Source organism: Carassius auratus, chromosome 25 (genome assembly GCF_003368295.1).
Source record: "Carassius auratus strain Wakin chromosome 25, ASM336829v1, whole genome shotgun sequence".
In the NCBI taxonomy this organism is placed as follows: Eukaryota; Metazoa; Chordata; class Actinopteri; order Cypriniformes; family Cyprinidae; genus Carassius; species Carassius auratus.
Window position 1 is genome coordinate 4,695,486 of NC_039267.1, and position 25,912 is coordinate 4,721,397.

At 43.1% G+C, this 25,912-nt stretch overlaps 3 protein-coding genes across 4 annotated transcripts; 1 reads left to right on the forward strand and 2 right to left on the reverse strand.

The window, feature by feature from the left end:
* Nucleotides 1-2,656: 2,656 nt before the first annotated feature.
* LOC113043054 (casein kinase II subunit alpha') lies at nucleotides 2,657-9,751 on the reverse strand. The gene is made up of 12 exons (XM_026202170.1): nucleotides 8,766-9,751; nucleotides 7,592-7,703; nucleotides 6,737-6,838; nucleotides 6,170-6,220; nucleotides 5,859-5,918; nucleotides 5,679-5,762; nucleotides 5,400-5,510; nucleotides 4,844-4,945; nucleotides 4,629-4,729; nucleotides 3,956-4,104; nucleotides 3,784-3,866; nucleotides 2,657-3,190 (listed from the first exon to the last, which is right to left on the reverse strand). Exons 1-11 carry the CDS (start codon nucleotides 8,867-8,869, stop codon nucleotides 3,790-3,792), a joined length of 1,053 nt encoding a protein of 350 aa, XP_026057955.1. The 5' UTR covers nucleotides 8,870-9,751; the 3' UTR covers nucleotides 2,657-3,190; nucleotides 3,784-3,789.
* Nucleotides 9,752-9,810: 59 nt separating this feature from the next.
* On the forward strand, nucleotides 9,811-12,749 carry LOC113043053 (coiled-coil domain-containing protein 113-like). 2 transcript variants are annotated; one of them, XM_026202168.1, is made up of 9 exons: nucleotides 9,811-9,933; nucleotides 10,331-10,445; nucleotides 10,685-10,802; nucleotides 11,160-11,303; nucleotides 11,394-11,549; nucleotides 11,626-11,862; nucleotides 11,980-12,087; nucleotides 12,280-12,435; nucleotides 12,520-12,749. In XM_026202168.1, the coding sequence occupies exons 2-9, from the start codon at nucleotides 10,354-10,356 to the stop codon at nucleotides 12,628-12,630; spliced, it is 1,122 nt and encodes a 373-aa protein (XP_026057953.1). In that variant the 5' UTR covers nucleotides 9,811-9,933; nucleotides 10,331-10,353; the 3' UTR covers nucleotides 12,631-12,749. The 2 variants fall into 2 exon arrangements, with proteins under 2 accessions (XP_026057953.1, XP_026057954.1); XM_026202169.1 differs by having other exon boundaries at nucleotides 9,844-9,926.
* Nucleotides 12,750-12,758: 9 nt separating this feature from the next.
* Nucleotides 12,759-25,465, reverse strand: LOC113043052 (zinc finger protein 319-like). The gene is made up of 2 exons (XM_026202166.1): nucleotides 24,748-25,465; nucleotides 12,759-17,638 (listed from the first exon to the last, which is right to left on the reverse strand). The coding sequence occupies exon 2, from the start codon at nucleotides 17,351-17,353 to the stop codon at nucleotides 15,521-15,523; it is 1,833 nt and encodes a 610-aa protein (XP_026057951.1). The 5' UTR covers nucleotides 17,354-17,638; nucleotides 24,748-25,465; the 3' UTR covers nucleotides 12,759-15,520.
* Between the last annotated feature and the right edge of the window lie 447 nt (nucleotides 25,466-25,912).

Here is a 25,912-nt window from a genome sequence, read left to right on the forward strand (position 1 = left end):
TCCATAAGACCTTTTTTCATCTTCAGAACAGAAATGAAGATATTTAGTTAATTTGATTTCCATGGACTATTGTAACAATGCCCTTACTGGCTTCCTGGGTCTTGAACATAGTAGTTATGTTGCAGTCTGTGAAGGGTCAGAAAGCACTCAGATTTCATATCTTCAAGAGATACTCCACCCCAAAATGAAAATGTAGTAATTAATCACTTACCCCCATGCCGTTCCAAACCCGTAAAAGCTATGTTCATCTTCGTAACACAATTTAAGATATTTTGGATGAAAACCGGGAGGCTTGTGTCTGTCCCATAGACTGCCAAGTAAATTACACAGTCAAGGTCCAGAAAATTATAAAAGACATCATCAGAATAGTTCATCTTCCATCAGTGGTTCAACTGTAATGTTATGAAGCGACGAGAATACTTTCTGTATGGGAAGAAAACAAAAATAATGACTTTTCACAAATTCAAAAATTACTCTCCTCTGTGTCTCTCTGCATCACCGTAGCGCCATTTCGCAGAACATCAATATCTTAAATTGTGTTCCGAAGACGAACAAAGCTTTTACAGGTTTAAGTTAGCCAAATAGACCCAGGGTTCCTTTCACCTCCAAGAATGACCTATGGGTGCAGCAGAAGTTACATAAGGTCATTACTGAAGTCACTTCATCAAATGTTAAAACATATAGGTCATCATGTGACAGGTAATATCTCTAAACCTCATTTTCATTTCACTTTGGTGAACCAAAACGCCAAGTATTCTGTCAAGAGCTCTACGGGTTTTTGGTCTTGGAATATTCATGATTTTATATAAAAGCATATGTATTTGACGTCCTGTGAGGTTTGTGGTTGACATACATTCTCTCAGGCCTCAATCTGATATGAGATTCACTCAGAAATATTCATGTTGGAGTCACGCGTGAGGAGCTGTTGGTCAAGGTCAGGGCCACTGAGGGCAGAAGTAACCACACAAGGCCTAGACATGAATAATGATGAGTCTCTCTCTGTTTAACACTGAAATTGAGAAGAGGGTTTAAAAAAGAACTAAACACAGGTGAACGGTGACCTGTGGAGGTAGGCCGGACTAATGGGGACTGCACAGATGAAGGAGGTCTTGGAGAAATCGCGTCATCCCATGAGCCAGCAATGGACACTTGAGCCCTTGGTGTCACAAAGGGCCGCTATTGAGACGCCTCCCAAAACACCATTGAACCATTGAGTCGCTCACACCAAAGACTGCCATGTAAAACTTGTCTTGGTAAAAACGGAACAATCCTTTCTTTTGTGTCTTACAAAGGCGAAGTCTTTTGGGACTTAAAGTTTTGAGTCTATAAAATTGTTGAATCCCTTATACAAGATTAAAAAAACATATTATGAGGTAGCCCTTATTGTAAGGGCTACAACATCTCTTGAATACAAAAGAGCTGTATTATGAGGCAGAGAAGCATGAGAGCCAGAGCCAATTAATTAACCTGGCTGGCAAAAGGAAAGATATCGCATAGCCAAAATATTGCTTAACATCAGAGATGCAGAGATCATATTGCACACAACATGAACCACAAACCTGGTCTCACACACCATGGTCAACAACGAACTGAAGAACATTAGGATATTATTCAACAACCTTAACAAAACCATGTTTTGCATCACATTTCTCTTTGCACCTGAAAATTCTGTATAATAATAATAATAATAATAAAAAATAAAATAAACTAGATCCCTAATTGATTTTTAGCAGTTTTGACTCATATTTTTGTTGCACTATGACGACTACAATGCTAATTTAAACAGATTTCCTCTTGACTAAGATATTCCATTCAACAAAAAACAAGTTCAAAATTAAACCAAATATTTAAACATTATATAGATTAAGGACATTTAAGGCCAACATGAAATATCTTATAATACAGCTAATTATTACACCACTGTAATACAATATTGTCAATTTCTTATGCATCATTTAACGTTGTTTTGGTACACTGAATGTACTCACAAAGTGGCTCATGCAGTCTGACTAGCACATCATTTCAAATTCATGCGTATGACGTTCGTGTCATTTTCATAAGAATTTAAATGTTGTAATATTATGTCCAAGTTATGTTTATATCTGATTAATCTAATACAAGAATGTGTTTTTTGGTTTTGGGTCAACCGAAACAATATTCTTGCTAGATTTTGTCATTTCTTGTTGTTTCCGCCAACAGTATGTTTTAATTTTTAATTTTTAGAGGTTTGTTCAAATACATGAACAATTGTAAATTCTCTCATTGATTTCTCACCCTCATGTCGTTCCAAACTTCTTAAGACAAATAAAGTATTTTTAGATGAAATCCCAGTTTTCTGACCCTGCGTTGACAGTTCAAGGTCCAGAAAGGTAGTAAAGATATCATTAAAATAGTCCATGTGACATCATTGGTTCAACAGTCAATGGGCTCCAATGTTGTTTGGACTCCAACATTCTCCAAAATGTCTTTTTTTTTTTTTGTTTAGCAAAGAGGAAAAAATAAGTTATATGGGTTTTGAATGACACAAAGATAAGTAAATGAGTACAATTTTCATTTTAGGGAAGACTATCCCTTTAAGTATGAGAAACAGCAATTGAAAACACCACAAACAGGCACACATTTAAAACTGCAAATTAACAGACAATAACAAGGCACATAAATCTAAATAAAAATCATTTATTTTCATTAATATAGTAATCAATCTACTTAGAGCAAAGAAATAAAGGTCCACCATGCCACTTTATTACTACAGTATGTAGAGGCTGCGCCAAGGTCTGAATACTGAACAGACGGAGACACAGACCAGTAAGGAGAGAGGGGGCGGGGTTCATTCTGCTCTCATTCTCCATGCCTAGTTTAAGGTGGGAGGGGCCAGTGTACTTGGGGGGTGGAGTTGAGGATATATTCTTTTCATTTAAAACTTGGGAGGGAAAGCTTTGAAATCTTCAAGCTATAGGAACAGACCTGTTATAGAAGGGCAGACCAACCTTGACAGACACAGGAAAGCTGAAATGTCTGTGTCGGTGTGAGTGTATGTGAGTGTGCATGTGTGTGTGTGTGTGTGTGTGTGTGTCTGAGAGACGAGGTGTAACAGGTGCTGCTTAGATCCAACTTTCACTGTACACTTGAAGAGGTTTCAGACACGAGGGATAAAAAATTGAGGTAACAAATGCCTTCCTTTTTCCGGGTCCTGAAAAACAACAACAAAAGAGAATTTTAGAAAATATAATTTGAATTACAGACAATGTAAAATGCTACAAAAAAAAACAAAAAACAGAACTATGGATTCTGTATAATTCATAATCATTTTTAACATGCAAAGACAAAAAAAAAAAAAAAAAATCTGGTTAATACCAGCATCTCTATGTGAAAAATAATACACAAAATACTACAATGAATATTTGAAATGCTACAGCAGTGTTGTTAATGTTAAGCAACACTACAAAAAATCATTTTCGTGAAATAAAAATAAATTAAAGCTAAATCAAATGAATAAAAATGAACGCAGCACATTATAAAATTAAACTAAAATGAAAACTGAAAATATAAAAATTAAATGCAATTTAAAACATAATAGTATATAAATAATAATACAAATAACATGCGTACAGTATGGAAATAGATATTTGAGTTTTAAAATCTAAATTTGTCAGCTTTATTAAACTGTTAATGTTTTTAGAAAATAAACTTAGTTCACCTAAACTCAAAAAATAAGCATGTGCCATTAAATATTGACTGAACCAATGAATAAACACATAAAAAACTCTAATGAAATCTTGATACCAGCTCTCATCGGGGTGTGTTGGTTCCACTTGACACTATGGTGCCGTCTGTATTAGTGTGAGACTGCTCCTTCACCACTGGATCTAAAGACACAAGCCATGTATGTTTCAGGATCTTCCCACTGCTCGTTTTGTCTGTGTACATTGTCAACAGTGAGGTAAAGCTAACTCACAGAAATAAGGGTGCTCCATGGCCTCGGTGGCGGTCAGTCTCTGCTGATGGTCGTAGCGTAGCAGCTTGTCGAGAAGGTCCAGAGCCTCTGGACTCACCAGATGCTGGTTCTCCGTCTGCACAAACTGTTCCCAGCGCTTCCGTGTCTGCCTGTGGGATACAGCAGGAGAGCTTTAATAACTGGACAAACTTATATAGTAGTAGATTGTTGTCAGTATTAGTATTAAATCAGTTGGTACTTGGTACTTTTTATGAGTGTCATTTAAGTATCATGGATATACTATTAAATTGTTTTTATAAATAATTCGATTTTATTTTTTTTACAATGTCTATATAGTTTATTATTATTATTATTATTATTATTTCAGTTTTATTATATTTTAGTTATTTAGTAACATCAAGTGATATATCATGTAATTTAATGAAAATGAGAAAGGTTGCTTTGACAGATATCTGAAAAATATTAATTGATGTCTTATTTCAAGTAAATATTTTTTTGTAATAGTTTTAGTTTAGTTATCTATAACAACGTTGCTTTGCATTTCAATAACCATGTACTGACCACAAGTTGGGCCAGATATCATTAATATTACAAGTTGTTGTAATTACTGTGTATTAAAAATAGTTTCAAAATCCATGTAAATGCCTCTATGACATCCTCTGCTGGTACTCACTGGCCAAGCAGGTCTTTGAATCGTGGATCCAGTTCAATGTGGTATTTGCGCAGGTAGCCAAATAACTCATCCGTCCCGAGAACTTTTGCGATCCGCACCAACTGGGAAGCAAATGAGATCATGGTCACATGCTTAAGACAAAGCGGTAAAAGCATAATAACATTCCTAAAACTGCATAATCTATTCCTGATGCAAAAGATATGAATATTACTCACCTGATCATAGTTGTCTTGGCCATGAAAGAAAGGCTCTTTTTGAAAGATCATACTGGCCAGCATGCAGCCCAGACTCCACATGTCCAGACTGTAATCATACATCTGTACACACAACACAACACACATTTAACCCCATAAACATAGACAACCTAACAGGAAAACAGCAATATGTGACATACCAAAACTTTTATTGAATATTATTCAGATTCTAAAAATGACAAACTACATGCAATGATTAAGTGTCGGGCTAACTAGCATCAAACATGCTACGTTTAAGGACATGTGCGAGAGTGATGCTCTAAATACCATTATTGTTGTTTATTTCATGCTAATCTGACTGTTACTGACAGCCTTTTATTCTTGTCTTTCACGATCTGAAAGATTTCTTATCTGAAGATGAGTTGAGATAGTGACGAAGATAGATTTTTTTTGGGTACTTTAACTGATCTGTAACTGGATGAACAAGTTCCCGACAAAAATCGAAGGGATGGATAAGAGAAAGTGTTTGTGTTGTCATAAAATCAAGGAATTTGATCCTGTGTGAATCGGATTTTACCTGGTAGTCCACCAACAATTCTGGACCCTTGAAATAGCGTGAAGCCACTCTGACGTTGTACTCTTGTGCGGGGTGATAGAACTCAGCGAGACCCCAGTCTATCAATCTCAGCTGCATCAGACACACACAAATCAACATCTGAAAACCACCTCGTTTGCCAAAAGAAAATGGCACCCTGATGCCCCCTGCTGGTGTATAAAGCCAGTAACTACACGACAAAGGGAACATTTGCATTCTGAATGTCTTGAATACAATACAAGATTAAAAAAACATCATTGCCTTTTTTAACTGGTGGTCGATCATAACATTGTGGGGTTTGACATCGCGGTGCATGATCCCCATACTGTGGCAGTAGTCCAGAGCCTGTCAGTGTTGAAAAAAACAAAACAAAAAAAAACACTTAGCAATGCATACAAAACTCCAAACCAAGCCCAGTGAGGCACACACTTGTGAGTTTACCTTTAGTAGTTCATACATATAAAAACGTATATCGTAATCTGTCAGCTTTTGATACAGCTCCTAAACGGGAAGAAAACAAAAGATATGAAGAATAACTTAAGTCATTTCGGATCATTTTTATTATTACACCATTGCATGGATTCTGATTAGCCAAGAGACAGCTAAATGTTTTTGCAAAATAACTGATTACTACTGTATAAACAGTCTCCTATTAAATATTGAAATTACCATCCGTTAATTATTCATCACCTTAGACAGACAGACAGACAGATAGATAGACAGACAGATAGATAACCTTAATTATAAAATACCTTAAAGTCTGTGTTATTGATGCATTCAAAGACAAGCGCAGGTGTTCGAGACTGCAGAATGATTGGGGAGAAACCGCAAAACAGACAGAAAATGAGATGAACAATCAGAAAAAAGGAAGTCCTTTAATCAACTATGGTAAGCATTAACAGACACCATCAAGCTCAATCGGGAATAAAACAGGAGCACGTGGACTACGAAAGCCTCACAACTGGCTGCAACTCATTATTCAGATCTACAATCTAATTTGCTGTTCAAATAATCATCACTTTCTTCGTTTGATCTCATTTGTGTCCAGATAAATCCATTGGAATCACTCAAATAGCGGTTGCTTATGCTAGCACGGTAAATCTGTGACATTTCCAAGCTGATATTTCTCTGTGCAATTTTAATGACAAATCTGAGACATAAGAACTTCTTACAGATAATTCCAGCCTAAACCCAAATCTGCACCTGCAAGCTAGAAAAAGCAGACTGTCTCAAACGCTGTCCACCCACAAACTTCAGAGACAGAAAATCAAAGGCACAAACTATGCGGCCTGATTGGACAAGAGAGATGGAGAACGTACCACAGGGTCCTTTACTGTGTCCATTAGCTGAATGATGTTGGTTCCTCCTCGCAGGTTCTCCAGGATCTTGATCTCTCTCTTGATCTTCTTTTTCTTGACAGGCTATTTTAGAAATCAATGATATAACAATATCAAAACCTAGTCACCATTAAAGGAGTGGTTTACCCAAAAATGAAATTTTGTCATTATTTTGTGTTCAAAAGAAGAGATTCTGAAGAATTTTGAAGAACTGAACAATTGCTGGTCCCCATTGACTTCCATAGTAGGGAAATAAATCCTATGAAAGTGAATGGGGACCATCAACTGTTTGATGACCAGCGTTCTTCAAAATATCTTCTATGTTCAATATAAGACAGAAACTCAACGGCATGAGGGGGAGCAAGTGATGACAAATTTTCCAGTAGCACAGTCCTGTTCCTCATATTCATACATATAATAATTACAATAACTATGTAATAACTAGGTACTAACCCCGAATCTAACTCTACCCCATGTAATTACCTTGTATTACCAGAACTTTCTTAGATAAATACACTAAGTACACTATAAGTACATGTAAGTACACGTACTGTAAAATAAATTGCAACCAATTTTTCCTTTTTGGGCAAACTAACCCTTTAAACAAAAGTAAAAACCTCATGAAATGGCTTAGTAAACAGTGAGGTTAAGTTGAAGTAGGCATTTAAAAAAACTAGTCTGTTTAAAAACTGAATATGCTATTGCTATTGAGAATATTAAGAGGAGGGACATCTACATTACATTTATTTTTAAGAGTAACCACGATATTTCAGCCCTGTAGCCCTACAGAGGCAGATGACACAGGCCTTTGATTACACACTGCATACAGTCTCTCACCTTGAGGATTTTGACCACCACCTTCTCATTGCTGTTGACGCTGATGGCCTCGAAGACTTCACTGTATTTGCCCCTCCCGAGCTTCCGTACCAGCTGGTAATCCTCCTGGTTACTGCAGGTGGCACACAGATTCACATGTCAGTCAGAAAGAGCATCTACACCAGAAACATCTCCAGCCCAGCACGCAAACACGCGGCTGAAACACATTTAACCATCTGTGAAAATGACCAAGCCCATCATTTCCCCTCTCAGCTGACGTCTCTAGCAAGGGAAGGGACCGAGCCAAAGACGACATTTTAAGCACTGGTCTGCTGTCTGAAACACTTTTAACTATAGTAATGAACAGTATACAATAAACAAACTACAATCTATATGTTTTTTTAAGAAAAAAAGATCTTCAGTTGCTTTCAACTGTGTTATTTTAGTATTCTTTACATACTGTACAATTATGTTGTCATAGTTCATTCAAAAATTGAAATACCATAATTTAAAGTAGGGCTATGGTTATTTTTTCCCCATGGAATTCAAGTGGACGATTTTTGATTGACATTTTTATGCTTTTTTTTTCAGCATGCTTTCATGGTGTTTTCTGGAGGTTGACAGTCACTATGATCAGTTTCACTGCATAGAAAAGAGCTGTGTGAAAACGAATTCCAAATGAATTCATCTTTTGTGTTTACAAAAAAAAAAAAAAAAAAAAAATTATTATTCACCATCACTTATAAATATGTGTGCACTGTGCAAAAGAGGAGCACATTAACTGATCCTCGGGAATCTAACCATTAAAGCTACTAAATGCTGTATAAGTGCACTGGTTTAGAAAGGTAATTACTGGATGTGCACAGCACACTTGAGGGAATCGGTGCATTTGCATAAAATCTGTGGATGCTGTGGACAGTCACACACTCCTCTCTCTAACGCTGCATCTGTGAATCCCTTCATGTCATCCTCTCATCATCAGCTCTCACACAGGGGCTGCTCGATCACGCAGATTGATGACTTTCCCATCACGATCGATGGCGAGCCTACAAATGTAAACCACTGCGCAAAGAAAACCAGCAGACACATGCACAAAATAATACACGAAACGCGCCTAGGTAGGCAGCTCGCTGGGTTTGAGACACAGCATCAGGTGATGATGCACTTGGGCTTTTTATAGCTTTAAATCTCTCACCTCCAGGTGGGCACATGGGCCTCGTAGTCCCAGTATTCCCTGCTCTTCAAAGTGTTGACATCGGCATACACCCGAGATTTACTACCGGCCACCGGGCCGGGCATGGCGGGCGACGGGGCTCAGGGTGTAGGAGAAATCCGATCGCCAAATTCAATCCAAAACACACGGAGGACCACCGTTCAGAGGCAGACCACCCCGGGGGAGGTCTGATAGTATACGGTCCAGGCGTGAGATATCGGATATCAGAGGCGTGAACGATGGAGCGCGGTGTCCGCGGAGCAGCGCTCGATCTCGGCCTTGTCAGAGGTGTTTATACCGCCTGGAGATCCGAGGGTGAAGATGAATGCTGGATAGTCTGTGAAATGCCCTGGCAGGGCTAATATCCCACGCAAAGCTGCGAATATGAAGTCTAGATAGTCTATTTTGGATCTGTATGTGAGAAGGTATGTGAAAAGTTATTTGGTTTAAAAATAGACTTTGAGTCTTAGGCGGGGGGGTTTGTTTAAATCTAATTATTGTGGGTTAAACCCCCCCACCACCCCAAAGGGGCCTCAAATCCCTTCGATCCAAAGCATAGAGATTCGAGAAGAAAATCCAGGATGCGTTTCCTCTCGAGCTTCAGTCTGTAGCAGTTGATGCTGGAGAATACAGACCACGGAAACTGAGTAGAATATAACTGACCAGACTCTAAGCTTGGGGTATTGACTGGTGTGTGTGTGTGTGTGTGTGTGTGTGTGTGTGTGTGAGAGAGAGAGAGAGAGAGAGAGAGAGAGAGAGAGAGAGAGAGAGAGAGAGAGAGAGAGAGAGAGAGAGAGAGAATCGATGTTCTGCTCGACCCCCGTGAAAAACCGTCTCCCCGTGACGTCGCTCGCGTGAGATCGATATGCAGCACTCGCGAAACCCGCTTTTAATCCAGTGCACCGTTCTGCTCGTGATCGGGGTTCGGGTTTTCCGGACCAATCCCCCCGTGCTGCTGCAAGAAAAACGGACTGCAACGGTTTGACCCGGAAGCGCAAGATAGCTTTATCAATTAGCATCGAACAGCCGGAAGTACAAGATGTAGTAGCCACTGGGCATGTCCGTCCGTTGCGCTATGGTCCGTTGCTATGCGCCTGAAAGACTTCCGTTTCCACTGATGAAAGAGGAGCAGATGCGACACAAGTACTATGTAAAAAAATATACATTTTGAGGAAATGCATAGCCTAGCTGGGTTTTCCATTGTTTCCATTTCAGTAATTTCAAAAGAATATGTCATTTCATAACACATGCAGTTTTGTACAAATGGTTTAACTTACTTAATAAACGATTTACTCGGGAAACATACATCTGTATGTAAACGACACGAACATCTACGTTAGTATGTAACGTTACTTTTCCTCATAATTTAATCATTACAATATTAATAATTCTGATGTTATTTGTTTATTTCGCTGTTTTATTTTAAGGACTTCTGTGAATATGGAGTAACGTCTGGTATAATCTGCCCCCAAATAACACCCCCGAATATCACAATAATGAATTTATGTGTTTATTATTTGAATATAAATGATTTAACGGCGAAGCAGACGCGCGCACGATCTGTGACGTCATGGTTTCCTTAGCAACCATGGCTGAAACAACGGAGGACGGTGAAATCAACAGGGATGAAAAACAACTTGTTGGACTTGTTGAGGACTTGAAGTAAGACACAAAATTATTTTTAATAACGACTATTCTTTCAAAACGATAACCTTTCATATTTTCCAAACGATAACCTTTGTTCGTTTTAATATATGCAGTTGGCTGATAACCAGCCCGCAGCGTCTCAAATGACTTTAAACGATTTATTTCTTGATCTGTCAACAGTCATTTAAATGATTTTTTTTTTTTTTTACATTTGAATAACTCATTTGAATAACTTTTGTCAACCTGAATTTAAGACGCTCAAATGCAGTGCTACAAGCAGAGATCGATATGTTTGAGCGATATATTACTGGGCTGGACCTGCAGCCCCAATCGGAGAATTATGAAACATCATCACAGATGGAAATAGCAACGGTACGTATTTCATATTCGATGTGTGTTATATGCGTTTTGAATAATTTCTCATTTTTGTAAACATATGAATACAGCCATGCAGTAACGTTCCATACGTAATGACGTCACGGTTGTCTCTTTCCACTTTCAAATTTTGAGGTGAATTATTACTTGTGCATGTTAATCTCGTAATCTAAAAAGTTTTACGTTGTTTTATTTCTTTAAAAAAAATTATATATATATATATATATATATATATATATATATATATATATATATATATATATATATATATATATATATATATTATTTCCTTGATGTCATTCGTTAATTCATCAATGACTGTCAATCACGACATTATCAATCTTTTGTCACCAGAGTCCAGGAAGGAAAACTAAAGCAAAACAACAGCTCCTGACACTGGAACAGAAATGTGATGTCGCCAAAAGCATGCATAAACAGATGACCGAGGATCTGAAGAGAGCAAAAGACCTTTCAGAAAGAGAGCTGGACAATTACAAGGTCATTAGTCAAGAGAGAGAGGGAGAACAAGCTCATGAGGCTATTACTAATTCATTTCATATTTTATGTAATTGATTCTGCCCTCTTTAGGCAACTCTGGAAGAAGCTGATATGCACTTGGCGGAGGTTAAAAAAGAATGTTGCCAGTTTGATCGTGACATTGGTAAAGCACTGCGGGATAAAAAGAGTGTGACGATGAGTGCTGAGAAGGTCATCAGATACATTGAGGACAAAGTAAAGGCCAAGGTAAAAGAAAACTTCAGATTGCATGTTTACAAGAATAGTAATTTGAAAGCACAATAAAGCGCCCACATTTTTCCAGGAGAGCCTGATTGAGAAGTTGCATCAGAAGAATGCAGCACTCCTCGCATACAAGAAAAAACTACAAATCCAATTGAAACAACAAGAGGAGATGGGTGAAGGCCTGACAGCTTTGGACTTTGAGCAGCTCAAGTTTGGGAACATGAAATGTAGGAAGCTTCTGGATGAGCAAAACCTCAGACGTGTGGAACTCAAATTACTCACAGGGAAGACCCTGCATGTCTTGAATTCCAATAAGGTGAGATGCTCAATCAACCATAATGTGGTCCTGAAAGCTTAAGACATCAACTGTTTTGTCTTTGACCTAAAACTGTGAGTGTCTACAGGATCATGTTTCAATATTTTAATCGTGCAGGAGAAGCTTCAGACCTTGACACATGAGTCAGACATGCTGAGCAGTGACACAGCTTTACGGGCGAAATTACTGATGAAGTTTGAGGAGGAGACCAAGCAAGCAGAGGAGGTCAGGATAATGAAATTCCTTATATGCACTTCAGAACCCAACATCATGGTAGTAAATAAATAAATATTACAATTCTGGTAATCTATCGACCATTATTAAAAACAACAAAAACAGACTAAAAGACTTTTGTACTATTTGGAGTGGTACTACTCCACTGGCCGAAAGCCATAATAAGATTTTTTTTCCTGACAGGAACGAAACAAGGCAGAGGTTCTGAACAGGAAGTTGAGGGCCCAGTTGGCCGATTTTCACGTACCACATGTACTACAATACATCAAAGTTAAGGAGTCTCATGTTCAGCTGAAGAAGAGTGTTAAAGAATGGGAACGCAAGGTGGAGATTGCAGAGGTAAGGATTCTTAAAGTATATGTATAATTTTTTTTTTTATTTCCAGAATTGTGGTTTTTAATGACCTTATTATTATTATTCCAGATGGCACTAAAAACATACTCAAAATCCTGGGACAAACTTCGGATCACTGCTGGAGCCAGAACAGTTCCTACACGATATGCAGCCGTAGATGCTGGATTGTATGGATTCTGAAACAACAAAAACTAAACACGTCCTAAATAATCTCAATACCCAAGATGAGGTCAAAGTAAACCACATATTTTAAAACAAATGCATCAATATGCAGAAAAATAAAATGAACATAAAAATGACACAAGAATGCATTATGAAAAGGTTTATTAGTTAGTGCTGTGTGTATTAAATGCTACATACAGATATTTAAGCATGAATATCACATCAACCGCCACATGAAGTTTTCTTACTAGCTCATTCACAATCTACAATTTGAAAAAAAATCAAGGTGAAATATGTGCACTCGGAAGTGCAGATACTTGGAACAGATTACGGGAACTAACACAGCAGGCATGCACGGGGTGGAGGGGTCTCAAAACCATAGAGGAAGGTCATCAATCTTAACGTTCTCCTGTGGTCCTGACACGTCTGCCAAGTATATAGATATTTATATAGAGATTTTAAACAATATTAATAAAAAAGTAATAAACGTGAAAACATAAAAAACACAACATAGTTGCCAAATCCAACTGCTCACTGATTGAATGCCTACAGTAAAAAAAAAAGCCCCTCTGCAAATCAAAACTTGGACAGCTTGTTCTATTCAAATTCAGATTTATAAACCAATACAAATGTGGTAGCTTCTTCTAATATTAAAAAAGTAGAGTATGTGATTGAAAATCCAAAGATTACTCTTGAATGAGTACCACTTAAGGCTGATTTATACTACTCCATCAGACCTACGCTGTAGCCAACGCGTAGATGCACTTTTTTATGCCGTAGCCTGATGTGCACCTCTCCAAAAATCTAACAGTACGTCAATTCAACGCGGACAACAAGCACTATGATTGGTCTGCTTGAACCCCTCCCTTCATATACTTGAGTTTTGTGTGTTTAGGTGCATTTTAATATATAATAATGTTACGCCTTTTTATGTAAAATAAAACAAAGCAAAGAACAAGTGTCTTATTTATTATACTACATAGTATTATACATCAGTAGTTGTCCGTGACAAACAATGTTGATCTGCCGTGATACAAGTCCTTGTGGAGACTGAAATAATGCAATCTTGTTCTGTTCCACTGTTGTCTCCTTTTGTAGTTTTAAATAATTATTTAAAATTAATTTGCCACGTCACAGCGATTATGCTTCTCCGATGAGCTGCTTCTACTTCGACTTTTGTCACAGTACTGCGGGCTACACCAGCAACATGACCGTGGACGTGTACTGCACATCGATGCAGACAACGATGCAAAAGTATAAATGAAAACTGATGCATAGCCTACAGCGTAAAGGCTACACCTTAGGTCTGACGCAGTAGTATAAATCAACCTGTTCCCTCTAAAACATGTACATGTATATACTACGATTGTAGTAAGTGTCAGTTTAAAAAACCTTTTCAAAAGAACATACTGGTTATTATTTGATGAGTATGCAACACAGACATTCACGAACAAAAACGTCAGAATGACGTGCATTTAAGTCAAGGCCTTAGAGGCCCAAACAATCACTTTCCCTCCTTGATTCTGGGGGGAACTGAAAATCCATTTTGAAAGTCTTTGATCTTATGGTTTTTATAAAAGAATAACAATAAATGACTCGCCGTCATGTTGCGAAAGGCAAATGACTGCAGGCAGGACACGGTGTTGGCAGATCAGACACGTGGATAAATCTAAACAGCAGAGGAAGAATGACACTTAGGGTACTGTACAAGTAGGCCTACAAGAGTCCTGTATGGTGGAGTGGGTGGCCGGACAAGGGGTAAAAACCTTTATAAAAACAGTCAACTTTCACACAACCCTGAACACACCAATAACAATCCAAACTACATCTACAAAGAGGCTGAAATTAATTTAAAAGGCAAATCGGAAAACAAAACTTAAAGAATATATGAATCAGACCTTCACATGAAAAGCTACTTATAAAATTGTGGTGCAGTTTAAAAAAGACAACGCAATATCTAATGACAGGACTGGTAAACAAGTTGCATCCATACTATGTACATACAGTAATACAGGAAGCCTTTGCAGGTTTTTTTTTAGGCAATTTTCAGGACAGCTGTACTGATTCCTGTGTTAATATGAACTGTTTGTATACAAGATTGAGGTTTACATTTCTATATAGATTCTATATATTTATGTATAATCTCAGTGAAATGTAGAGACCGTCTGAGGTCGTTATACTTCTGCTGGTTAATGATCTGCCCCGTTTAAGTTCTGGTACAGTACAGTGATGGTTTTTGGTACATACCATTAGTTGCCACAATGAGGGGAAGGTCAACACTGACATAGACAAGACAGTTTCAACAGCACAAATTTGTCCCCCTTTTTGTTTTGTCATTAGCTTTGGGGTGAACTAAATGCGCACAGTAGGCTGCCAGAGTTGCTCTAAATGTGTGTAAAACATACTCATACTGGAGGCAAGGCTAGTGATCAGAATAGCTGTTAACATAGAGGCACACAGTAAGCAGTATTTCAACCATTCTAGGTACGACCAAAATGAAAGAATATGATAGAATCAAGCCTGAACAATTAGTTGCAGAATTGTTTTTTTGTCTTGTGCTCTAGAGATCTGATGGGGGCATTGTGAGCCACGTTGGGTCAAGGAGCCACCATGCAGGGCAAATACCGACCTACGGGACTAGGATCACAGTGCTATCTGGGACAGAGTTTGGAGATCTCCCCCTGCCTCTTCCCAGGATTTAGATAGAGATCGATAACTTTTTGCCAATAAAATCCAATTAAAGTATGCCTCTTGATATCAAAAAGGGAATAACAACTAGTTGACCATATGCATGTGTTTAGAAGAAAATGAGGTATTATGAGGTTACTGGGCCTTGTAAGAATTCATTTGACTGGAGTAGTTTGCGGTGATTGATAATACCTTTGCAAATGGTAATCAGGGGCACAAATTACTGAATGAGAGAGGACACAGGGTACCCCCCACCCTCAGCTGTGTGCTGGACAGTATGCTCCTGAAGGGCTCCTAGATCAGTGAATCGCTCTCCACACCATACACATTTAAACTGGGCATCTCTTGCATGCACGCTTTGATGCTTGGCCAGGTGTTCACGCTGCTTGAAGCCCTTGTCGCAACTGGCGCACTTGTAGGGCTTCTCGCCAGTATGGACACGCCTGTGTCGCTGCATCTCCGAAGAGTATTTGAAACGCTTCTCGCAGTCCAGACACTTCAAGGGCTTCTCCCGGGATGGGTCGCATCGGTGCTGCACGAACTCTGAGGAGGACAGGAAGCGTCGGTCACACAGTGAGCATTTGAGAGGCTTCTCGGTGCAGTGGGAATTCTGATGCCGCTGTAGCGTGGTGGCCTTTTTGTAGGCCTTTCCGCAAACGTCGCACTTGTAGGGCTTGTCTGGATTTGTGGGTGGCGAGGTCGACTCACCACATTTGTGACGGAGCAGCTCCCCGGACTGGCTAAAGCCCTTTCCACAAGAGGCGCATTTGAAAAGGTTGTCCATGCCATGAACGTGCTGGTGGTACAACAAGTGGGACGGCTGCAGGAAGCCCTTGTCGCACAGGTTACATTTGAAGGGGCGGTCGGCGGAGGGCTTGTGCGTTCGCCTGTGGCGCACCAGGGCATACTGTTGTTTAAAGCTCATCTGGCAGTCTTCACAGTGGAATGGGCGTTCCTCCGAGTGGGTGCGTTCGTGCTGTCTCAAGTCGGACGGACGCTTGAAGCCCTTCCCGCAAGTGGCGCAGCGAAACGGCCGAGCACCTTGCGGCTGACACTGGTGGTGGAGGAGCTCGGAAGACTCTTTGAAGTGCAACTCGCAAAGGTTGCACTTGAACAGGTGCTCACCTGAGTGGGCGTACATGTGACGGACTAGGTGAGATCGGTGCTTGAAGCTCTTCTCACACACCGCACACTTGAACGGCCGTTCGGAGCTGTGGGTACGCTGGTGGTGGGCTAGATGAGAGGACTGGCTGAAGCTTTTGTCACAAGTTTCACATTTAAAAGGCTTCTCGCCCGTGTGGACTCGTTCATGACGGGTGAGCTCAGATAAGTGACGGAAGCCCTTGGAGCACACCGAACACTTGTAGGGCCTGTCAGGTTGCGAAGGCTCGAAAGTAGGCTGGCCTGATGTCCCAACGGCAGCGCTGCCACTGGATGACGCTTCGTCGGTGGATGGTTGCCCTGGAGTGGCCGTTGACGAAGTTGGTGTGGCATTTCCAGAACCCGGCCGATATGTTTTTTCACATATGGAGCACTTCATTGGGTTGCCGCTGTTATGGGCATTGTGATGTTGCGCTAGAGAAGTTAACAGGGAGAAGCCCATCTTGCACACCCCGCACACAAAGGGTTTCTGCTCCACCTGTACACACTGGTGCTCCAACAGGTCAGTGGCTTGGTGGAAGATTTTCAGACACTGCGTGCACTGAAATGAACGGTCTTGGCTCACCATGCACTGGTGCTCATGAGGATTAGCCAGATGGGAGATGTCATGGCCACACGCACCACACTTGTGTCCTCCTTCGCTCCCGACATGCAAGGAGGGTTGCTGCGCTTGTGCCGCATGCTGCTGCTGGTTGTGCTGCTGATTGTGATGCTGCTGTTGTTGTTGCTGCTGCTGCTGGGATTGTTGCTGCTGTTGTTGTTGTTGTTGCAATGCCGTGTCTGGCTGGAGAACGATGCCGTAGACGGTGCAGCCCAGTGTGTCCGCCCCTGGTGGGATGGTGTGCACAACTGGAGGCGGGGCAACAGCATGCTGCTGCCATGCCTCCGTCATCCGGGCTCGGCTGTATGGATTCAGCTTTGTGCCGTAGTTCAACCTCTTTCCAGGTGAATTTAAGTGGAAGGGATTGTTGGACTGCCCACGATGGGAAAGGTGGGGAGGCAAAGAGGAACTTATTTTGACAGCTCGTGAGAATGACAAATGAAGAAAAAAACTACTTATATGTAATAATGTTTTCAGGAACACTTTGTGGTTTGATATAGCAGCGAACTGACATGGATGTGAGCATCAGCCAAACGTGCAAAGGAGCTTGATCCTTTTCATCACCTTGGTACAGCCCTAAAAGAGAAAAACAAGAAAACTGGATAAAAAAACGTCCAATAAAACACTCCAAATATCTTTAGGGGCATTCACACTGCAGGGCTTCACAACAAGGATGATTGTGAAACAGTTTTGAGCCAGTTGATGGAACAATCAATGCCTCATCATACATTAGTTGATCTTGTACATCGTACATTAGTTGATCTTGTACATGACATTTTACACTTACATACAAATTTAAACGTAATATTAAAATGAGTATTATCATTACATAATTTGCTGATTTAAATCTTTCCAGTGTAACATTATCTAACCCGCTGACAAAAGGCATTTTTTTTACACTGCCAAGTTAAGGCTGCTTTGTACCCATTTAAAATTCAGTGTTAAGATACAATGGTGCAATAAACAGGCTAAATTAAGCCTTTAATGTATTTATGCCACCTCAGAGTAGAATTTAATAAGTCTAAGAAGCACTTTTGTATCACCTTTGAAGTGTAAACTTGTTTTATTGAAACAGATATAAAAACGTCCCCGGTTACTCACGTAACCTTAGTTCCCTGAGAGGAGGGAACGAGACATTACGTATGGGGAAATCCATTTCCTCGAAATTATGAAGTCTGATTGAATAACTCTTTTGCTTGCAAATAGCCAATGGCGCCCTCGCCCTCACCTGATTGGCTGACAGCCATCAATATAGGTGACGGTGGGCGCCAAAACCCTCAGAATCTTCCACTGAACGAGAGTAATGAGGCTGGAAGGTTTTTCCACACGGCAGGTTACGTAATGTCTCGTTCCCTCCTCTCAGGGAACTAAGGTTACGTGAGTAACCGGGGACGTTCCCTTATCGAGTCGGTCTCTCGACATTACGTATGGGGAACAATAAAACCCCCGCCGTGTGGGAAATACTGTCCGGCCCAGCTCGCATCGAGCCACAGAAGAGCATAAGCACTAGCTCTTACAGCGCGTTAGCTCTAGGTCGGGTACCGGACCTGGTTGAAACACCTCTTGGCACAGAGCCAAATCAGCTCTTACACCATCGTAATCCAGTGCACCCAGATAAGCAAAACTGGTGTGATATGGGGAAAATGCAGCAATATGTTGGTGCTTGGGAATACACTGCCGGCTTATAATGCGGGCATAATAAAGGGACCACATTAGATAGTGAATGAATACCTCAACCGCAGCTATTACAACAATAACTGACGCTGACCTGGTAGAAAGAACCACGGCTAGTGCACGCGCTAGGTAGGGCGTGCCCATAGTTTAGTCCAAAGACTGCTCAACTCCCTCCTCCTGCACTGACAGCACATGTGATGCGAACGAGGGAATGTCCAGATTATAGAATCTCGCAAACGTGTTGCGAGACGACCAGCCCGCTGCGAAACAAATGTCCTGAATAGACATACCTTTCGCCCAACCCCATGACGACGCCAAACTCCTTGTGGAGTGGGCGTGCACCCCGATTGGGCAGGCGGTTCCCCGGGAAGCATAAGCTAGTCGCACAGCCTCCACTATCCAGTGTGATAGCCTCTGCTTCGACAGCGCGCTGCCCTTCTTGGCACCCGCGTAGCAGACGAAAAGCTGCTCTGAAGTTCGAAACTGGCTAGTTCTGTTCACATATGCACGCAGGGCACGCACGCAGGGCACGCAGGGGCACAAAGCGCACTTCTGAGACACTGAATTACTGTCCTCCTCGGGGCAAAATGCTTGAATTGTAACTATCTGAGCTCTGAACGGCGTTGAGAGCACTTTAGGCGAATAACCGCGTTTGGGTAAAAGTCTGACCATACAATCGTCCGGTCCAAACTGCATACACGCGCTGTTCACTGACAGGGCATGCAAGTCTCCCACTCGTTTCCCGCAAGCTAGCGCGAGCAGTAGCGCCGTCTTAAATGAGAGCACTTTAAGGTCGCTTAACTCGGCTGGTTCAAAAGGTGGGTTGGACAGCGCACTAAGCACTAATGACAGGTCCCAGACCGGCATCTGACGAAGGCGGGGTGGATTAAGCCGCCTAGCTCCCCGAAGAAAGCTCGTTATCAGGGGGTGCCTCCCCACTGAATGGCCGTCTAGCAAGTCACGAAAAACGGCGATAGCGGCCACGTAGACTTTCACTGTAGATGGGGTACTGCCAGCATCCAGACGTTCCTGTAGGAAGGTCAGAATAATGGAGATATCGCAACTCCTGGGGTCCTCATTTTTGTAAACACACCAGTTAGCAAATACTTTCCACTTCAGAGTGTATAAACGCCTCGTCGAAGGGGCTCTAGCCTCTGCTATTGTCTGCAGCACTCGCTGATATACTCCACGCTGATCTGCCACACATGCAGATCCCAAAGCTCTGGGTTGGGGTGCCATATGGTGCCCCTCGCCTGGGATAAGAGGTCCCTTCTCGGCGGGATCCGCCACGGGGGAAGCCGCGACATGTTCACCAGTTCCGGGAACCACGGCTGGTTGGGCCATTTGGGTGCTACCAGGATCAACGCACATCTCTCCTCCCTGATCTTCTGCAGCACCAGCGGCATTAACTTGACAGGGGGAAAACCATACTTCCGTCCCTTTGGCCAGCGGCTCGACAGCGCGTCTCCCCCCAGGGGGGATGCTGTCAGCGAGAAGTACAGAGGGCAGTGGGCGTTCTCTTGCGACGCAAAGAGGTCGATCTCCGCTTTGCCAAACAGATTCCAGATCATATTTATCGTTTGCGGATGGAGCCTCCATTCTCCGTGTACAATGCCGTCCCTGGACAGCATGTCCGCTCCGCAATTCAAACTGCCCGGTACGTGCACTGCTCGAATCGACAGAAGTACCCTGTCCGTCCATAACAGCAGCTGTCTCGCTAATCCCTGCAGGGATCGCGAACGCAAACCTCCCTGGTGATTGATGTACGCCACCACCGCCGTGTTGTCCGTTCTGATGAGAACATGACGGTGTTTCACAAACGGAAGGAAACTCTGCAGCGCTAAATGAACCGCTTCCATCTCCAAGCAGTTTATATGCCAGCGCGTCTGGTCCCCTGTCCACGTACCGAATGCTGGTCTGCCATCGCATAGGGCTCCCCAGCCTGATAGTGAAGCATCCCTAGTGACCACTACACGTCTGACCACTCTGCCCATAGCAGCACCCTGCTCGAATATGGTCGTGCCGAACCAAGGCGCCAGAGTCTCGAGACATGAACGCGTTATGATAAGGCGTTCCGTTCCCGCTCTCCACGCCCGCGGCTTCACTCGGCTCTGTAACCAGTGTTGAAGCAGTCTCATGTGTAACAAGCCCAGTCTGCAGACGGAGGCTGCGGCCGTCATCAGACCGAGCAACCTCTGAAACGTTCTTAAGGGGATAGCTCTGCCTTGAACGAAGAGGGCTAGTGTATTTTGAATCGACTGGATTCTCGGCTCTGACAGCTTCGCGGTCATAGAGCGCGAGTCCAGTATCATACCCAGGAATGTGATATATTGGCGCGGCTGCAGTGTGCTCTTCTGAATGTTCACAGACAGCCCCAAACCTGTCAGATGGGCGAGGAGTCTGTGTTTGTGTTCCTCGAGAGCGCTTCTCGACCGTGCGATGACTAACCAGTCGTCGAGATAATTCAGTATGCGCATTCCACTGAGCTTCAGGGGAGCGAGCGCTGTATTCATGCATATTGTAAATACACGGGGAGCCAAAGCGAGCCCAAACGGCAACACTTTGAACTGGTACGCCACACCCTCGAATGCAAAACGCAGGAAGCGCCTGTGATGTGGGGCTATCTGGATGTGGAAGTAAGCATCCTTTAGATCCACTGCAATGAAGTAATCGTCGGGCTGAATGTGCGCGAGGATCTGCTTCACAGTTATCATCTTGAACGTGCGTTTCGCGAGCGCTTTGTTCAGTAATCTCAGGTCTAAGATGGGGCGCATACCTCCGTCCTTTTTCGGAACTAGAAAATAACGGCTGTAGAAACCGGAATTTCTCCGTTCCACGGGCACTATCTCTACTGCTTGTTTGGCCAGGAGAGAGGATATTTCTGCTCGTAGCAGCGGGGCGCTCTGTTCTGACACTTCTGTCATAATCACACCGCCGAAGCGGGGTGGTCTGCGAGCGAACTGGAGTGTATAGCCGCGTTTTATCGTGTTGATCACCCAATAAGATGCCGCGGGGAGCGTCGCCCACGCGCTGAGATGACTCAATACGGAGGGTATTAATGCATGCTGCGGCGGGGCGTGCGCGCCAGCCACTGGGGAAGCGTTGACCGCTATATGAGTGACAGGTGACTCGTTCGCGGCTTCTTGCACGGGAACATACATAGTCACCTCCTCGGGTTTCCCCGAGCTTCCGCCTTGCGAAGCGTCTCTCGGAGGAGAGGCTTCGCTTATGTAGCGGGTAATAGTAGAGGGAGGAAGAAAGCTCTTTTGCTGAGGCATGTAATGCATGTTTATTGAAACAGAACATAGCGGTTTCATTCTCACAACATTCACATCTTTGACAAACTCTGGGCGGGAACACGCCCTTTTCGCCGCGGGTCCGACGAACACGTCCCGCGCTCCCCCTGGCACGAGCATCAGGAACGCTGCTCCTTCTTGCCAGCCGGGCGCCCTTGGCTGCTAGAGGCCGGTTTCGGACCAAAACGGGGCTTCCTGGGCTGCCTCTGGCGGAATGGTGGCTCTGGCTCACGACGCTCTGCCGCGCTCGGGAACGCGCGCCTGGTATTTCCCGCTTGTCGCTGTGCCGAAGAAGATCTGGACCTCGCTGCAGGGGGGGCTTGAGACCGTTTCGGCAAAAGATGAGGCATCACCTTAGACTGCTTGACGGTCTCGGCGTATTTCTCCGACAGAGATTCCACCGCGACACCGAAAAGACCGGTGGGGCTCACCGGTGCATCCAGGAACTGCCTCTTTTCGGCATCGCGCATGCCGGACAGCGTCAGCCACAGATGGCGATGCAGGACCACAAGGCTGCTCATATTGCGGCCGATTCCCTGCGCTATCTTTTTCGACGCCGCGAGAGCGAGATCCGCCGCCGTGCGCAGCTTCCTGAGCGACTCTGGGTCCGGGCTTCCCTCATCCAGGGACCCAAGGAGCCGAGTTTGGAAGACCTGCAGGATTGCCATCGTGTGGAGGGCAGATGCTGCATGTCCAGCAGATATGTACGCCTTCTCAGCGATGTGAGCAGTAGCTCGACATGGCTTAGAAGGCAAAGAGGCGGTTTTCCAGCCGGGAGAAGACGCGAGATGGGCCGCGATAGCATCCTCGACGGGAGGCGGTCGCGCGTATCCCAATTTCTCCGCCCCTTCCACCGTCGTCAGCAGCTGGGTCCCCTGTGCATGGGCTCGGGCTGAGTAAGGGGAGCGCCATGACCGGGTGAGTTCCTCGTGGACCTCAGAGAAAAAAGGCGCGGGTCTATGCGGGGCTTCAGCCTGGCGGCCCGCGCCGAGGAAAGAACCGTCCATCCATCTCTTAGACGGCAGCTCCTTGGGGGCTGTCCACTCCAATTCCATATCTGCCACCGCCTCCGTGAGGATCGCCATAAGCTCGGCATCCAGCGAGGCGGGGGCGGCTTCAGACGGGGCCTCGGACCACGCTCCCGGGTCTGAGGCATTAGTAGACATGGCGTCGTCCTCGTCATATCCAAACGAGACCATTTCCCGCGCTTCTAGTGGAGGGCGGTAACTGGCCTCAGAGTATGAGAGGGGATCTTCCACGTTAGGGTGGCGTGGGCGTTGGGCCGACGCCAGTACCTCGACAGAATCAGTCGACGGAGCTCTCTGCAGTCTCCCGGTTCGCGGCTCGACGGCGGCGGACGGGGGAGAGGCAGGAGATACAGGGCCACCGTTACGGGTAACGGCCAGCCTTGCACGAAGGATCTTGATGGGAAGCTCCTCACAGGCACAACATCCGGATCCTTCGAATGCCGCCTCTGCGTGAGCCCGACCCAGGCACAGCACACACTGCTCGTGTGCGTCCGGGAAATCAATGGGCCCACCACACATGCGGCAAAGAGACATTTTAAAAGTAAAATCACCGGAACGCGAGAGGGGATAATTTTCCACAATTTTCCGCTCTGTATGCGTGAATCCACGGCGAAACCAGACTCAAGTGAAGAAAAAAGATTCTGAGGGTTTTGGCGCCCACCGTCACCTATATTGATGGCTGTCAGCCAATCAGGTGAGGGCGAGGGCGCCATTGGCTATTTGCAAGCAAAGGAGTTATTCAATCAGACTTCATAATTTCGAGGAAATGGATTTCCCCATACGTAATGTCGAGAGACCGACTCGATAAGGGAACTTATTTTTGGAAACATCAGTAAGACTAGGTTAAAAATGACATAATTCATTATTTTTTGTTGTCAAAAATAAAATAAAAATCAAGATGGTATGGAAAATATATTTTCTGGTATATAGAAAATATAGCTGAAATTAAAATGTGTGTGCACATAGTATAGCAAAAAAATAAAAAATATCTACTGGTGTGAAAGGAACACAATAAAATAGCCATATTGTTCAGCAATAAGAGCCCTGACATTGACAGTAGCTTGAATCATTAAAATTGACCAGAGAAAGCTGGTTATTTAAACCAACATGAGTTTAAAAATACTGCAGGTGATGCAGGAAAGCGGGCATCAACGTCTGCTACACATCAGGTTTCATTTTGGATAGCGAGATGGACTGTCTTGCCAACAAATAGCATTTTGATGCATCTCAGAAATGCATGATACCCAAAATGCTGTCCAGGTAGGAAACTCTAAATTATTTTTTGAGACAGTTCTATTGTCTCAGTCACCACATTAATAGCCTGTGTACCAAACCACGCATGCACGGTTAAGAAAATGTAATAACACATCGACGCATATTTGTTTACACACCACTCGCGCAACACACTATTATTATTATTATTTGTGTGTGTGTGTGTGTGTGTGTTTTTATCGCGGTTCTTAAAAGCCGAAAAAATTGTAACGTTACATAAAATTAGCACAAGTATTAATGTCCAACACAGAACCCAACAGATTATAAAACCGGCGGGTTTTCAAGACACCTGGGATAAAATACGAGCACACAGCTTTGCAAAATGGCTAACGATAATTTGCAAGCTGGCTAACAGGCTAACATTAGCCTTGCAACACACAAACCCTGATATATTTTGTTCAGATATGCATATTACCTTTTTCATAAGCGGGTTCCACGCATGGTCATTCTTGGAAATATAAGTTTAATAATAAAAAACTTATGGTGTTTTTGAAGGCCGTAAATCCTCGCACCGATCCGCGGTCTCGGTAGGCCGCACCCCCTGGACACTGCCTACAAAAACACTGCCAACTCTCCGGATCTCTGTTGGGCTGCTCCGGCAAAAACCCGATAAGTCTTTTCGGCGTTTGCAGCGCATTTAGGGGAGTCGACAGGCGAGGGTGGCCCAACACATAGTGTGTTTTATTAGGGGCTGGGATCAGTGACCACCGAAACCTCCGACAGCCGAACGGGAACCTGAATAACACATAACTGACATCCTCACAAAACATACCGGAACTTCATTAATATTATTCAAGAACGGTGATTAGATGTACATATTCATACTAAAACGTCAGTATTACGCATAATATGTGACTGTCGCTGTTTCAGGTTATATGGGTAAATTGTTGTTATATTATAACGCTTTTGGACGAATTATTGTAGCACACGACAGGATAACAGTTCATTTGAAGCTTCAATACGAACGTCAACATTTTGTTCGTGTTAACGCTGTATGTTAAAGTTTATGCTAGGATGCAAGATTACGTTTATGAATAGAGACTTAATGTTATGCTGACCAGCTGTAATGTTTTAATAAGGCAGAATGCAAAATAGCCGGAAGGTGACCCCGGAACCATTTGAATTCATCGTTGCTGTTGTGGGACGGACAACATCTGTGATGGGAGGACTGAATCTTTTCTTGAATCGGTTCTTTTGAATTGTTAGTTTAAAAGAACCGCTTTAAAAACGTACCTAATCCATGATTTGAATAAAAAATGTAATCCCAAATAAAACCAAACAATATTAATAAAACCCAACAATGTGTCGTTAGTGTGATGATATAAAACTGCCATATTTAATATGCTGAAGCTCAGAAACGATCGGACCGCTTGTTCAGATTTGTGAATGAATCATTCTGACCGGTGCTGTGAACCGGTTCCACTGATTCACTGTAAATGATCTGACTCATAAGAACGATTCATTAACGAATTCTCTTGTTTGTTGTATCGGTGCGCTGTGAAGAAAACGGCAACAGAAGCATATTGCACACTGAATATCGGGAAATAATCTTTCTTTTTCCCCTCCAGGGCTGTTGAGAA